The 17,026-nt window shown below is 35.8% G+C and overlaps 2 protein-coding genes across 6 annotated transcripts in view; one reads left to right on the forward strand and one right to left on the reverse strand.

Moving 5' to 3' along the window:
- LOC126811173 (dehydrodolichyl diphosphate synthase complex subunit DHDDS) overlaps positions 1-12,702 on the reverse strand; it is a 94,818-nt gene extending 82,116 nt beyond the window's left edge. Inside the window, exons 1-3 of one of the 3 annotated variants that reach the window (XM_050536717.2) lie at positions 12,554-12,702; positions 5,781-5,965; positions 3,880-4,022 (exon numbers count right to left, since the gene is read on the reverse strand). In XM_050536717.2, the coding sequence (XP_050392674.1) occupies positions 3,880-4,022; positions 5,781-5,963 (326 nt within the window). In that variant the 5' untranslated portion in view covers positions 5,964-5,965; positions 12,554-12,702. Of the gene's footprint in view, positions 1-3,879; positions 4,023-5,780; positions 5,966-12,553 lie in introns of those variants that run through there. The other 2 variants (XM_050536715.1, XM_050536714.1) reach the window with 2 other exon arrangements.
- Positions 12,703-12,947: 245 nt separating this feature from the next.
- LOC126811146 (bromodomain and WD repeat-containing protein 3) overlaps positions 12,948-17,026 on the forward strand; it is a 274,126-nt gene continuing 270,047 nt past the window's right edge. For all 3 annotated transcript variants that reach the window (XM_050536628.2, XM_050536629.2, XM_050536630.2), the window contains exons 1-4: positions 12,948-13,082; positions 13,177-13,235; positions 13,310-13,339; positions 13,523-13,582. In XM_050536628.2, coding sequence (XP_050392585.1) covers positions 13,034-13,082; positions 13,177-13,235; positions 13,310-13,339; positions 13,523-13,582 — 198 coding nt within the window. In that variant the 5' untranslated portion in view covers positions 12,948-13,033. The remainder of the gene's footprint in view (positions 13,083-13,176; positions 13,236-13,309; positions 13,340-13,522; positions 13,583-17,026) is intronic.

Here is a 17,026-nt window from a genome sequence, read left to right on the forward strand (position 1 = left end):
TTCAAAAAATTCAAACTCAACTGTCCTTAGGGTGGAACGGTAATATAATAATACGTTTTTTTTTAAATCGGATAAAAATTATGACCTCTAATGGGTCCACAAGCTAAAAACATGATTTTTTGTACAATCAGGGGCCAAAAAGCAGGAAGTTACGGTCCGATATGGGCGAATATCGAAAGGAACCGAGATCTGTGGGTTATAAACTTACATTTCAAGTTTCAACAAAATCTGATAAAAATTGTGACCACTATAGGGTCCACAACCTTGATATACCATATTTTTACGCTATTTGAGAACGAACGGTGTCCATTTTGTCTGTCAATTTTGGGCCGATTTTCATGAAATTCGAACTCATTCGTCCTTAGGGTGATATAATAATACGTTTTTTTAAATCGGGTGATATAATAATACGTTTTTTTAAATCGGATAAAAATTATGACCTCTATAGGGTCCACAAGCTAAAAACGCAATTTTTCGTACAATCAGTGGCCATAATTCAGGAAATTACGGTCCGATATGCGGGATATCGAAAGGAATCGAGATCTTTGGGTTATAAAGTTACATTTCAAGTTTCAACAAAATCAAATAAAAATTGTGACCTCTATAGGGTCCACAACCTTGATATACCATATTTTTACGCTATTTGAGAACGAACGGCGGCCATTTTGTCTGTCAATTTTGGGCCGACTTTCATGAAATTCGAACTCATTCATCCTTAGGGTGTAACGGTGATATAATAATACGTTTTTTTAAATCGGATAAAAATTATGATCTCTATAGGGTCCACAAGCTAAAAACGCGATTTTTCATACAATCAGGGGCCATAATTCCGGAAGTTACGGTCCGATATGCGCGAATATCGAAAGGAACCGAGATCTTTGGGTTATAAACTTACATTTCAAGTTTCAACAAAATCGGATAACCAGAAGCTGCCAGGCAGGATACGCCCACATTTTCGAGAGATGGATAGAGAACAAGCTAAAAAGAAAGCGATTTTTCGTACAATCAGGGGCCATAATTCAGGAAGTTACGGTCCCATATGCACGAATATCGAAAGGAACCGAGATCTTTGGATTATAAACTTACATTTCAAGTTTCAACAAAATCGGATAAAAATTGTGACCTCTATAGGGTCCACAACCTTGATATACCATATTTTTACGCTATTTGAGAACGAACGGCAGCCATTTTGTCTGTCAATTTTCACAAAATTCAATCTCAACTGTCCTTAGGGTGGAACGGTAATATAATAATACGTTATTTTAAATCGGATAAAAATTATGACCTCTATAGGGTCCACAAGCTAAAAACACGATTTTTGGTACAATCAGGGGCCATAATTCAGGAAGTTACGGTCCGATATGCGCGAATATCGAAATGAACCGAGATCTTTGGGTTATAAACTTACATTTGAAGTTTCAACAAAATCGCATTTTCCCCCAATTGTAGGCATTTGACCCCCCATATCTCGAAAACGCCTCCTCAATTGCCTGATCATCACCCAGATTCGGAATCTACGCAAAAAACTCGTCTAGAAAAACTTGGTGTCATAAATTCACAGCTCGGGTGGCGATTCCCCCCCTTCAGCCACCGGACTAATACAAGCAGGAGATGTTGCATTGTCACTTCTCAATCAGCCAGAAATATTAGTGTAATGTTTAATTCAAATTTTTCTTTGGAAAATCACATAAACAATATCTGTAAAATATGTTATTTGAATTTAAGAAACAAGGTAAAATATGTAAATATTAATCCACTAATAAATTCATTAGTTATTTCTCGCATAGATTCTTTTAATTCTGTCCTGTATGGTATACCCCTCAAACAACTTGAAAAACTGCAAAAGTTACAAAACTTAGCTGCTCGCCTTATTTCTAGAACATTATACAGGGATCATATCACACCTATTCTAGAGCAACTACACTGGCTTCCTGTTATTTTTAGAATTAAATATAAGATTTTATTATTAGTCTTTAAATGTATAAATAACCTGGCACCTACTTATCTTAGTAATCTTTTATGTTTTTATGAATCTCGCCCACAATTAGGCCTTCAAGTGATAATTTGCTCCATATTGAGAAAAATGACAATCTCGTCAGTTTCAGCGAGAATGTCCAAAAACTGTGGAATAAACTTCTTTATTCCAAATTTTAAACAAGTGGGTTTTAAGAGAAAATTTAAATGATGACAGAAAGTACATGACCGACTGGATGGGATAAACTTCCTTGTTCCATATTTTAAATAAGTGGGTTTTAAGAGAAATGTTGAATGGCAAAGAAGTACATGACTGATGGTATAAGGAAGTTTATTCCACAGTTTTGGGGCAGCAGGCCATGAAATTTGACGCGAACGATACCAATCGGTTACGCGCGGTCGCGCTAGCTCAAAAACACGCGTCCGATTTCCTGGTTACGCAAATTGAAATATCGGTTACGTTAACAAATTTCATTAACAGATTTATTCACATATGATCAATTTTTATACAGGATGATTTTGTGACACGGGTCTAAATTATTTGTATTATAGCACAAACTCCATTCATTCATTCTTGGCATTTTATTTCTCCATTTTACCGGTACTTTGACAGATCACATACTTTGACACCACGTAGGCTATTGACCAGTTGCAAGCACGTTGATTTAAAAATGCCCCTCACTCCTAATTCTTTAAATGATTAGTTATGCCATAAATTTTGAAAGCGTACCTTGACTATTTAACATGTCGGCTATATTTCCAAAGAATTTACTACATGTGTTCCTTTCAGTTTTCACTATAGCCATGCTGTAGTACCAATGACCCGTATGTATGTCGTCAACTTTGACCCCCCCCCCCCCCCCCGGCTTCGCTCGAGTGATAATATAAACGATTTTACTCTCCTGTCTATTTAAATATTATTTCATGACATCAAACTATTCTGTTTCCTTTTGAGACTTTGTGTATAGAGTGCCGAGGTTTATAATAAATACTGTTTGTCAATCAGTCGCTATACCTATGAGTGAGGCTATCGCATGCTACGTGCTTGGATGAATGATTGCAAGTGTCAAGTGTAATATGAAGTACGCATGTAGTCTTCAGTGACCGAAAACAATGTGGTAGCTACCATTCCTGGTTTTTGAAGGTCAGATATAATATAAAAACGAAAATCCATTAGTAATTTCTGGAACCGATTCCCCTCATTATTAAAATGTAAGGATTTAGTGAAGTTGAACATTTTTTTTTCTAATGTTATATTGTTTAAATGGGGACACCGTGGGATTAAAGTCATTACAGTTAACCTAATATAATATTAAATATAAAAGAATAAAGTTAGTCAAGTTATTTCTTTAAAAAATACATTCACTGCAAGTGGAAATGAATAATAGCACCATTTAAATCTGGATAAAACATGAAAACAGCGCAACCATTTTATGTAACCAATTGGTTACGCAATGATCATCTGGCGTAACCAAAGAAAATGGTTACGCAGAGCATAAACCCGCAACCATTTTTCTGGTTACGCCGAAATTTGAAATTTCGTGGCCTGGGGCAGCAACCTCAAAAGTCTTCTCAATATGGAGCAAATTATCACTTGAAGACTGCAATTGTCGACGACAAATATTTACTTATTTTAGCTATGTTTCTAAGATTAAAATGATATATTTTACAGATATTGTTTATCTGATTTTCCAAAGAAAAATTTGAATTAAAAATTACACCAATATTTCTGGCTGACTGAGAAGTGACAATGCAACTATTTCCTGCTTGTAGCGACAGATCAAAGTTTAACTTTTGTATCAAGTGTCTACAAATAAATTGTGGGCATATAAAAATCATTGTCCTTATTATATGATTTTTTTTTATGAATTAATAGCTATCAAACTAAATCCTACAGGTACTTACTTTTCGTGCAGCAGTTTAGAAAACTTCTGTCGAGCCAATTCCATTAAACAATCTACTTCATCTTTTGATCTTTTAAAATTTTCAATACTGAATGCATAAACCGTAACTTCACTTATTCCTAAATCTAAACACCATTCTAACGTCTTAAATAAGAATAAGGAATAAAAGTAGAGAATGTTCCAGATTTTCATGATACCGGATAGCAAGGAATAAATCTTTATAGACCATTAACAAGTAATATATCACTTATGTAGGAAAGGTTTGAATCTTAAAGGGACAATAACACCCTTGCTGGCTTGACAGCTCCAGAAAATAACCAGCGGATGCCAGATAGGATACGCCCACATTTTCGAAAGATGGATAGAGAACAAGCTAAAAAGAAAGTGATTTTTCCTACAATCAAGGACCATAATTCAGGAAATTCCAATTCGAAATTATGACCTTTATAGGGTCCAAAAGCTAAAAACGTGATTTTTTGTACAATCAGGGGTCATAATTCAGGCAGTTACGGTCCGATATGCGCGAATATCGAAAGGAACCGAGATCTTTGGGTTATAAACTTACATTTCAAGTTTCAACAAAATCGGATAAAAATTGTGACCTCTTATAGGGTCCACAAGCTAAAAACGTGATTTTTCGTACAATCAGGGGCCATAATCCATGAAGTTTCGATCCGATACATGCCAATATCGAAAGCAGCCGAGATCTTTTGGGGATAAACCTATACTTCAAGTTTCGTCAAAATCGGATAAGAATTGTGACCTGTAGAGAGTCCATAAACAATTGTGGACGGACGGACAGGGGCGACGGCATAATACATCCACATGAAAATGTGGGCGTATAAAAAATAGCCTTATTTTAAGTACAAGATGTGTTAGTGTCTTACCTGTTGTGTAAATTATCCATTAAATCCTATTTTACTTGTCCAGAGGGTTCAAAAATATTTTTAAATACAAGTCACATTTGAAAAGCTTTACGTCAGGCTTTTCAAATCATTTAGTTGAATTTTTCCAATTTTTTAAATTAGGTGTGTTAAGATAAAATTTGCATCATCAATTGATTGGAATATTGTAAAATAGTACAATTTGTTGACCAGAATAAAGATTGGGACATATTTAAATTGAAGTTTAAAGTCCTACTGTTCCGCACCGACTGGGCTAATCCAGATTGGCATGTCATACAGTGTGGTATGAGAGCAGGGATTTGCTGAGTGTTTTAGAAAAATAGCTTCCGAGCGAAGCGAGTAAAAAATTCTTTTTGGAGGGGGGCGTGGTCTTTTATGAAAATTCAACCATTCTTGGTTTTATTTTACAGGCAGGCTAATATTAAAGATACATAATGTAAGATTTAGATAAAGAACTAGCCATTCTTGCTATAATAGTTCAAAAGTAGATGATGTAAAATGAATAATTTGAAAATTTCATTCAGATTACTCTATTGCAAGCGAAGATATGTTTGACAGACGTGTGCAATAATTTCAACCACCGTACTGGTTGATCGAAGCTAAGTCTTGGTCCTCCATATTTGATTAAATCAAAGTATCGCTGAACCATTCTAATCTATTTAATATCGGAGAAATCTGATGCCATCGAGAGTTGATTAAGGCCTGGATCAGTTAATTAATGTCTAATTAATACTTTAGAAAACATTTCAGGTTTAAAAAAGACCTGCAATAGGCAGATTTAGCTCTTGCATAATGCATGTTTAAAGGTTGTACTTTGTCCAACTACGGACTAGTGGAAATCAATGCCCGGCTACTGTCTGACAGTAGGCTACTAGCCCTGGACTAGTTGATTCAAATTTTCTTTATGCCCCTGGGCTACATATAAAGGATATCATTAATTTTTTAAACGACTTTAATGCCACTAACAATGTTTATCAAGACTAATACTATGTATTACCTGTGCTAGTTTATTAAAGCCTTGTAAATGACCTTGTGCTCTATCTATGCTGTTCTTTGTAGCAAATCTGCGGTTACCATCCATAATAAATGCTACATGATTTGGTATTGGTCCTGCTTTCAAAATCCCTGCACATATTTTCTGTAACCACGTTTGGTTATTTCTTTCCGGGAACCAAGACATTTCTGTCAAAGAAAAGGTTTTGGAGCATGTATATTTTCATATGATTGTCATAGTCTACAATGTACATGTATATGTAACAGCTATGTTATTATTCTGCTCAGAGAGTCTTGTTACCGGCAATCTATCCATTCTGATGCCAATTTACAATTGTGTCTTGGTGATTCATCTTTAAGTATCAACAAGTCCAGATGAACTAACTCATCTGCAAGGATGGGTTAAGAGAACCAGCGGCTGGCAGGCAGAATACGCCCACATTTTTGAGAGATGGATAGAGAACAAGCTAAAAAGAAAGTGATTTTTCCTACAATCAACAGCCATAATTCAGGAAATTACAATTCGATATGCGCAAATATCGAAAGGAACTGAAATCTTAGGGTTATAAACTTACATTTCAAGTTTCAACAAAATCAGATAAAAATTGTGACCTCTATAGGATCCACAACCTTGATATACATGTACCATATTTTTAAGCTATTTGAGAACGAGGGGCGGTCATTTTGTCTGTCAGTTATGGGCTGATTTTCACGAAATTCGAACTTAGCCGTCCTTAGGGTGTAACGGTGATATAATAATACGTTTTTTTAAATCGGATAACAATTATGACCTCTATAGGGTCCACACGCTAAAAACGCAGATTTTTCGTACAATCAGGGGCCATAATTCAGGAAGTTACGGTCCGATATGCGCGAATATCGAAAGGAACCAAGATCTTTGGGTTATAAACTTATATTTCAAGTTTCAACAAAATCAGATAACAAGCGGTTGCCATGCAAGATACGCCCACATTTTGCAAGAGATGGACAGAGAACAAGCTCAACAAGCCAACAGTGAGGCTGATGTCCCCCGCCGAAATTGCAAAATAAATAGATGACACATATTAATTAATCGTACATTTATTTTTTTCACTAAGTTTCATCACTCTCTATCAGATAGAATCAAGATTATCTTGTCCCAAACCATCGACAAATGAAATCGATTAGCTCTGCTTAGCTTCAGCTCGAAATGTTAATTATTGAACTCAGTCAAGACATTCACCTAATGAACATCTACATATACATCAAGTTTAAACATTCACCTAATAGACACCTATGCCAAGTTTGAACATTCTACCTCAATTAGAAGGAGAGTTATTGTGTTCCAAAGTTTCTACCAATCAAATTGCTTATCACTCTGCTTACCCTCAGCAAAAAATGTTCATTATCGAACTTAGTTAAGGTATTCATATAATAAATCTATACACCAAGTTTCATCAATCTCACTTAATTAGAACTAAAGTTATCGTGTCCCAAAGCATCAACCAATCAAATTGCTTATCTCTGCTTACCCTAAGCGGAAAATGCTCATCTTCGAACTCCATCAAGGCATTGACCTAATCAACACATACACCAAGTTTGAACATTCTAGCTCAATTAGGAAGAGAGTTATCGTGCCCCAAAGTATCAACCAATCAAATTGCTTATCTCTGCTTACCCTAAGCGGAAAATGCTCATCTTCGAACTCCATCAAGGCATTGACCTAATAAACACATACACCAAGTTTGAACATTCTAGCTCAATTAAAAGTTATCGTGTCCCAAAGCATCAACCAATCAAATTGCTTATCTCTGCTTACCCTAAGCGGAAAATGCTCATCTTCGAACTCCATCAAGGCATTGACCTAATCAACACATACACCAAGTTTGAACATTCTAGCCCAATTAGGAAGAGAGTTATCGTGTCCCAAAGCATCAACCAATCAAATTGCTTATCTCTGCTTACCCTAAGCGGAAAATGCTCATCTTCGAACTCCATCAAGGCATTGACCTAATAAACACATACACCAAGTTTGAACATTCTAGCTCAATTAGGAAGAGAGTTATTGTGTCCCAAAAAGTGTGACGGACAGACAGACGGACGGACAGACAGACGGACGAACCCATTTTAATAGTCCCCTGCTTTCTTCGAAAGGCGGGGGACAACAAAAGAAGTGATTTTTTCGTACAATCAAGGGCCATAATTCAGGAAGTTATGATCCAATATGTGCGAATATCGAAAGGAACCAAGATCTTTGTGTTATAAACTTACATTTCAAGTTTCAACAAAATCGGATAAAAAATTGTGACCTCTATAGGGTCCACAACCTTGATATACCATATTTTTACGCTAATTGAGAACGAACGGCGGCCATTTTGTCTGTCAATTTTGGGGCGATTTTCACAAAATTCAAACTCAACTGTCCTTAGGGTGGAACGGTGATATAATAATACGTTTTTTTATATCGGATAAAAATTATGACCTCTATAGGGTCCACAAGCTAAAAACGCGATTTTTCGTACAATCAGGGGCCATAATTCAGGAAGTTAAGGGCCGATATGCGCGAATATCGAAAGGATCCAAGATCTTTGGGTTATAAACTTACATTTCAAGTTTCAACAAAATCGGATAAAAATTGTGACCTCTTTACAGGGCTTGCCACGAGCAAATTGGTGGCGAGTAGATGACTACTCACGCAAATATAGACTTGCGCGAGTGAGGCGAGTACATGTATTTACTCACGCAGAATAATGTGCGTGAGTAGTCATTTCCCTTTGTCATCGTTGGCGTGCTGATGGGATTTGGGTAAAGCTCACAAAGGTAAAAGATCAGGCACAACAATTTCAATCCCATCAATTTGCAGAAAAGATGCAGGATCGAAAGAATTGCTATAGAAACGACAACATCCGCTCAATTTTTGATTATCCAGACACGGCAAAGGACATCCGCTTAAAAACCGCCTGGCAGTACGCGTCTCAAAGTATTTTTAGTAACAACAGGTGGCACTGGAAAGACACGCAGCGTGCGCAATAGTGCATCAATATGAAGGCATATAAATTGTTTACGGCTTTTTTTATTACGATATTCCATTATTTCTGATTAAATTATTTTTTATATTTGCGCGAGTACTTAATCACTCACGTAAATTTGGTTTTACGCGAGCGTAGCGTGCGCGCGAGTAATTACTCGCGTCTCGTGGCAAGCCCTGTCTTTAGGGTCCACAACCTTGATATACCATATTGTTACGCTATTTGAGAACGAACGGCGGCCATATTGTCTGTCAATTTTGGGCCGATTTTCACGAAATTCGAACTCAGTCGTCCTTAGGGTGTAACGGTGATATAACAATATGGTTTTTTAAATCGGATAAAAATTATGACTTCTATAAGGTCCACATTCGTACAATCAGGGGCCATAATTCAGGAAGTTACGGTCCGAAAGGAACCGAGATCTTTTGGTTATAAACTTACATTTCAAGTTTCAACAAAATCGGATAAAAATTGTGACCTCTATAGGGTCCACAAGCTAAAAACGTGATTTTTCGTACAAACAGGGGCCATAATCCATGAACTTTCGATCCGATACATGCCAATATCGAAAGCAGCCGAGATTTTTTTGGGATAAAGCTATATTTCAAGTTTCGTCAAAATCGGACAAGAATTGCGACCTGTAGAGAGTCCACAAACAAATTGTGTCCAGACGGACAGGGGCGACAACAATATACGTCCACATGAAAATGTGGGCGTATAAAAATTGTGACCTCTATAGGATCTACAACCTTGATATACCATGTTTTTACGCTATTTGAAACGAAGGGCGGCCATTTTGTCTGTCAATTTTGGGCTGAATTTCACGAAATTCGAACTGAGCCGTCCTTAGGGTGTAACGGTGATATAATAATACGATTTTTAAATCGGATAAAAATTATGACCTCTGTAGGGTCAACAAGCTAAAAATGCGATTTTCCGTACAATCAGGGGCCATAATTCAGGAAGTTACGGTCCGATATGCGCGAATATCGAAAGGAACTGAGATCTTTGGGTTATAAACTTATATTTCAAGTTTCAACAAAATTGGATAAAAATTGTGACCTCTATAGGGTCCACAAGCCAAAAACGTGATTTTTCGTACAAACAGGTTCCATAATCCATGAAGTTTCAATCCGATACATGCCAATATCGAAAGCAGCCAAGATCTTTTGGAGATACACCTATATTTTAAGTTTCGTTAAAATCGGATAAAAATTGTGACCTGTAGAGTGTCCACAAACAATTTGTGGACGGACGGACGGACAGGGGCGACTGCATAATACGTACACATGAAAATGTGGGCGTATAAAAATGACTTACAAAATGTCACATAGAAGCTTTAACACCACAAATTACAGGATGATGAAAAAATAAATAACAAATATTTTTCGTAAGTGTTATGTATTAATTTGTTTGAAATGTACATCAACTACACTAACTGGTATCATTTCCCTAACCAGTCCCAACTACTGATAGATGATAATAAGTTTCTTTCTAGTTTTCTGACTTGCGAAAATGTTGATAAATGTTCCAAGATCAATTATAGATGTCTAATTATAACTTTTTGCATAGGAAATCGAGCGCTTTCATGTGCATCTGAGACACAAGAATGCAGATGATTCTGGATTCGGGATATCAGTATGCACCCACAATAGCGAGTACTAAGGATTATCCAAACACCAAATGTCAACAGTGAAAATGGGGCATATTCTGGTCATTGTCCGTCACACTCACACAAATGCAATTTGTAGGTCTATATGGTAGATAGACAGATTTACAGTATATGGCCCAAATTTATTTTTAGAACTAATCTGGGGGCCCAGTCAGCACCCAGTTTAATCCAGCAATATCACTGAAACAATATCTTTGGCACAAAAGAATAACTTCTGTCATGAGCTTTCCTTTAATATTACTGTGCATGGTGCAAACATTCTGCCAACGCAGATACTGTTGGCAACTAAATATTAAAAATAAATTGGGTCATTTTTGACAAACAGGAAGGTTTTACAGATGGGACGAAACATAATCTCAGATTCTCCACATCTTGGTTATTTTTCAACGGATCTTTGTTGGGTTTTAATTTTTGGATTCTTTGGACGAATTCCATACTGGCTCTGACTGAAGTTTTTTTTTTCGAAATTCGGAAGTTCGCTCGATTAGATTTAACATCAAAGATTTGCAAAAGTTTTCTTCATCCTTTTTTCGACATTCAACATGGCCTATCTATATCACTATTTGGGGTATCCAGTCGAAATTTGGTGGGAATAAGGAACACACCGATGCCTTCAAAATAGCATATTAAAATTTTTTATGACAGCTTCCGGAAATTACTGAGGCCTTCTGATTTTCCACGAAGATAGTAGTTCTCTCCATTTTAAGAATAGACCAAAAATGACATATGGTGGTGTTATTATCTTTCATTTTCTGAGACCTTGTTCCATAACATTTTCAACCGTTTGGCCGCTATATTGGATTTTACAAAAAATCTTCAAATCGATATTCAGCCACCATTGATTCTGATTTTCGAAAACTTATTTTTGTTTTGAACCTACTCCAAATGGCAACAATCGTCAGGGAGCTGATGTTTTAATTTTGATTTTCTTTACTTCCGGCTTCACTCTATCTGGTGACCTAAAGTTTTAATGACCCTTGACTTTTTCATATATGATGACCCTCATGCGTCTACTTTGAATTAATATCAAAATGTTCGGTCTTGAAGTATAACTTCCGGTTTAAGAGTTCAAAATGACAGGTTTTTCCACTTTAATAGGTATTGGATTTACTATACTAAATAATGCATGGTGTAACTTGATTGTTGACATGACAAGGCTTGACCTAACGTACCAAAACACGTCAGTACTCTTTGGGGTTCTAATTTTTATTGTAATGTAAGATCAAAAGGTTTCGTCTGCTCAATCAGCATTATACCGTATTCAATGTGAATAAAATTTATGACTGGTATTACAGTATAATCAATTGTTTCGGTATAAACCTCCTATATAATCGCCTTTAATTGAATTTTTCTTGTTGATCAAATTCAAGTATGGTAATCGAATGATCACAGTTTGTTGTTATTACAATATGGTTGTCAAAATATGTCAATCTTTAACCTCCCTGCAACATCTTTCGTTGACAGTAAAAATGTTGGAATATTCAATTGTACAATTGATTTTATTTTACCAGAGGTTATTTCAAGCATGGGTAAGTTTTTAAACATATAATAATTAAAAACCTTAGTTTTCAAAAGGGGGATCACAGTGGCTAAGTGGGTAAGACGCTGGCTCGCTAGTCTGGACGTCGGGTGTTTGATCCCTGCATTAATTGGCCGAGAAAGTTCATCCGATTTTCCAGCTTTGTTCCCCCTTCTCAGTGATGCAGGATGGAGGGCCCGACAAGGACAGCTGTCCAGTCGTTCTGATGGCATGAAAAACTGAGGTCCTGTGTACACATTATTGGCGTGCACGTAAAAGATCACTTGGCAGTTGGAATTCGATACAAGAGTGGGCCGTAGCGCCGCTGCCCGGGCAAAATTTCCCTCATAGCACACTGTATGGCGTATGCCCGTCTTCATTAGCCCAGGTTTGCAGCAAAACAGTAGGAGTCAGCAATTTAAACCCCATTTCTTTTCAAACTTCCATGAATTGGAAAATGGTGTCATAATTCAACTGTGTCACGTATTTCTGAATAGTCCCTATGGCTATGGTCTAATTGCAATCAAATACCAAGCTTACTATGGTGTAAAACATTAAAATTCAAAATAAAATATTACCAAAATGCCTCTGAAAAGATGTACTTTCGGTTTCCTCCTCAAAAACCTCGTATATTTCTTCTAATAACACGTTGCCACATACTCAAATGTCTCCGTCGAGGGATATCCCGTTTTATGACGTCAAAGCACCTGATAAGGTTGGCATTCGTCACAGAAAGAAACGAAATAGTTCTTTAATAAATCTGACTTATTCGTTTGAATTATTTCATATATATTTATATAAGTATTTACTTATGATTTTATAATATGCTTTGGGTATAGTTCAAGATTTTAATGGATATCGACAGTAAATCAAAGTATACTTATAAATAGATGACCCATTTAAACGCCAACGAGTTACGGCCGCATTATATTTCTACGCGTATTAGTTCTCGTTTGCTTGAATTGCCTTGAAAAGAAAATGGCGACTATTCTCGGGTGGTGTGATAAGTGGTTTCGTCGTGTATTTTAATTGTATACGAAAAGTGTGGAATCTTCAAAATGTCTGAGCCTGGGAGCTCAACATCTTCGCCCTCATCTATTGAATCAGGTTCGATATATTTTCCTTGGTAGTATTTGAAACAATGGAAATTTACCGGGAACTCCCAAGACTGAAATTACATTTTAACTGTTTTCTTTTTCAGAATTGTGTTTTCTAATAGCCCGGTTTTTATCAAATGGCCCATGTCAAAGGACAGCAAAGGTTTGTATTTTACTTATCAGTAATTCCTTTACACGTTTCCGACATCATCTAATATATTTTGTTGTCTCTTGCAGGTGTTTCTCGATGAATTGCAGGAAAACAAGGTAAGTACAACTTTAATGTTTCATTTTGTACTCTTTGAATTTCGCTCTTTTTACGCTCTTTTAGCCAAAATTTAATGTTATTTTTATGGTTATTAACATTGTTGTGCTGTCTACTGATTCAAACGTTCTATTTTATGCAATTTAGAAAAATACGTCCATTCATGCCAATATTTAATTTTTCAGCTTTTACCTAAAAGAGTGGATTGGGAAGGCCGCGAACATTTCAGAAGTTATAATAACTTGGTAAGTTACCGAAAAACTTTATCGTACGGTAAAATAGTGAATATTTTCGGCGAATTATTTAAATAACGTATATTTGGGAGCTAATCAGATTTTGACTGCATTTGATAGAATTATGTGTGCAGATTTCAGAAATGTGATTGTCGGTACCCAGAAATAATTTTGAAGTGGTTAAATTAAATAAATATAATATAAATTGATAACTGCTTAAAATATAAAATGGCCAAAGATTCTCGGTGATGTCACAGAAATAGAGCGGGCGAAACAACCAATCAGAAGACAGCAGAAACATGTCGGCCAGAACTGCTTGCAACGTTACTATAAATAGATGTAGTCTTTTTATTGGTTGGTATTATTATCTGATTGTAGTGTCACTGGAGTAGTTTCATTCATGTAAGTTCCAGTTTGTGTTAAGTCTGGAATTAGAAAGGAATTTACAGTTGATGTTTGATGCAGATTAAATACATTTTTCTTTGGGTGTATTTGGAAATTTTATCTTATAATTTGTATTGTTGGAGAACAGTACAGGTATATAAAATATTTATATTAGGCTGTAGCCCTCATAATATTAAAGGAGCTAAATCGCTAATATTAATATTTGGGACCTAGAAATTGACACAAATGGGTTGCAACGGATATAATAATGTAATCTAATTGTATATACATTCAATTGTTTCAGTTTTGACTCTAACTTCAAATCAGTTATGTCCAGCAAAATACATGGTTATTCCAGGCTATTGGCATTGCGCATGCTCACATGGCGTCATAGAACTGTAGGCCTACGATCTATGATGGTGTCACCGTTTGACATGAGTTGTGGAATATGTCTAGCCTCGCTTTTTCTGGTCACTTGTTACAAATGACTCTGAAACGCACTATGGTACACGATTCGTGTACCAATGGTAAAATGTTTATTTTGTCTTAAATATTGGATATCAGAAGCGTACCTTTTCCCAGTAAGATGACAATATCAATGTTGATTTAATTGACAAATAATTTGTGTTTTCAACGTGTAAGACTTTGGATGATATTGAGTTAGAGACTTAGCTACTTTAAATATGGTGATTTACACTCATTTCTTGTCGCTCTAGAGGCCATAGTTAATATCCGATTGACTATAAATTGATACACAGTGTTTAGGGTCATGAGACGAAGAATCCTATTGATTTTCAGCGATTTCCGATAATTACTGCCAGAGTTATGGCCCTTGATCACTTTGAAAAATCTTGTTGATGCTGTAGAGGCTAAAGTTAATATCCGATTGACTTTAAATTGATACACAGTGTTTAGGGTCATGAGACGAAGAATCCTATTGATTTTCAGTGATTTCCGATAATTTTTGCCAGAGTTATGGCCCTTGATCACTTTGAAAAATCTTGTGAACGCTCTAGAGGCTAAAGTTAATATCTGATTGACTTTAAATTGATACACAGAGTTAAAGGTCATGAGACGAAGAAGCCTATTGATTTTCATTGACTTCCGATAATTTTTGCCAGCGTTATGCAGGCCTCGAAATAAGACGGCACAGGGTGATCAATAAATCGATCCCCTGATTTTTGGTCCAGGTGATCGATTTTTTGATCACCTGAGGTATCAACCAGGTGACCAATCGATCACCTAAAACTAGAGATTGCATGATGTTGTTTGAATGTTGTTTCTTGAGTAACTTAAATTGCGTGACCATTTACTTAATTCATTTCAGGGAATATATCCAAGATACAATTTGAAGAACTGTTTTACTCCTTCTATAACCAACTTGTTATTATTTTAGTGTAGGTTTGCCATATGCCGCCATTTTGTTGTCTAAGAAAAAGAAAAAATACGGTTTTCCCCACTAATTAAAAGATCTGTCACAAATACAATGGGCCTCTGAAAATCTGTAGGTTACGTTTTTTGTAACAACTGCAAAACAAAATGATGTTTCCTTGAGAAAAAAAACGAATGTGGATAGGTTTTAATACTTTTAACGGCTTATTCATCGTTGTAATCCAAGTTCGATGTCTTTTCCACGGATGTTTCAAAACACTAACAATAAATATTTTGATATCAATTTTTAGCGGTAGTTTCGCATTTTTTAATAATGGCCTTGTGGTTGAATAAAATTACTATTTTCATCGCTAAATAAGAAATTAAAACCCGTGTTATGTCATATCATTTTGTTCGCCTTGATTTAAACTTTCTTCTTATATGAAAATAAAGCTAGCATATCAAATCAAACATTAGCGGAATTCCCGTAAAAGGCCTGTTATAGCCCTTGATCACTTTGAAAAATCTTGTGGACACTCTAGAGGCTAAAGTTAATATCCGTTTGACTTTAAATTTATACACAGTGTTAAAGGTCATGAGACGAAGAAGCCTATTGATTTTCAGCGATTTCCGATAATTACTGCCAGGGTTATGGCCCTTGATCACTTTGAAAAATCTTGTGGGTGCTCTACAGGCCAAAGTTAATATCCGATTGACTTGAAATTTATACACAGTGTTTAAGGTCATGAGACGAAGAGGCCTATTGATTTTCAGCGATTTCCGATAATTACTGCCAGAGTTATGGCCCTTGATCACTTAAAAAAATCTTGTGGACGCTCTACAGGTCAAAGTTAATATCAAATTGACTTTAAATTTATACACAGTGTTTAAGACGATGAAGCCTATTGATTTTCAGTGATTTCAGATAATTACTGCCAGAGTTATGGCCCTTGATCACTTTGAAAAATCTGATTGACTTTAAATTTATACACAGTGTTTAAGGTCTTGAGACAAAGAAGTCTATTCATTTTCAGCGATTTTTGATAATTACTGCAAGAGTTATGGCCCTTGATCACTTCAAAAAATCTTGTGGACGCTCTAAAGGCCAAAGTTAATTGACTTTAAATTTATACACAGTGTTTAAGGTCATGAGACTAAAAAGCCCATTGATTTTCAGCGATTTCCGATAATTACTGCCAGATTTGACTTCAGATTGATACACAGAGTTTAAGAGCTTGAGACGAACAAGTATATTGATTTTCAATGACTTTTTATGACTTGAACAGCTAAATCCATGATATTAAAAGTTTTGTATACTAAACGTTAGCATGGGGCAGGACTTTATAAAAAAACCAAACAAATACTAATGGTTTTGTGATAATTACTACATGAGTTGTTACTATTAATCAGATTTTAGTGTATTATAAATGTTACATTACCGAAAGAAGTAAAAATATGCGACAACACTTGTTGACTGCCCGGACGATTTAGCTGCTGCCTGGCAACCTATCTTTTTGAAACTTGAAATGTAAGTTTATAACCCAAAGATCTCGGTTCCTTTCGATCTTCGCGCATATCGGACCTTAACTTCCTGAATTATGGCCCCTGATTGTAGGAAAAATCACGTTTTTAGCTTGTGGACCCTTTAGAGGTCATAATTATTATCCGATTTAAAAAATCATATTATTATATCACCGTTAC

This window comes from Patella vulgata, chromosome 2 (genome assembly GCF_932274485.2).
Source record: "Patella vulgata chromosome 2, xgPatVulg1.2, whole genome shotgun sequence".
NCBI lineage: Eukaryota > Metazoa > Mollusca > Gastropoda > Patellidae > Patella > Patella vulgata.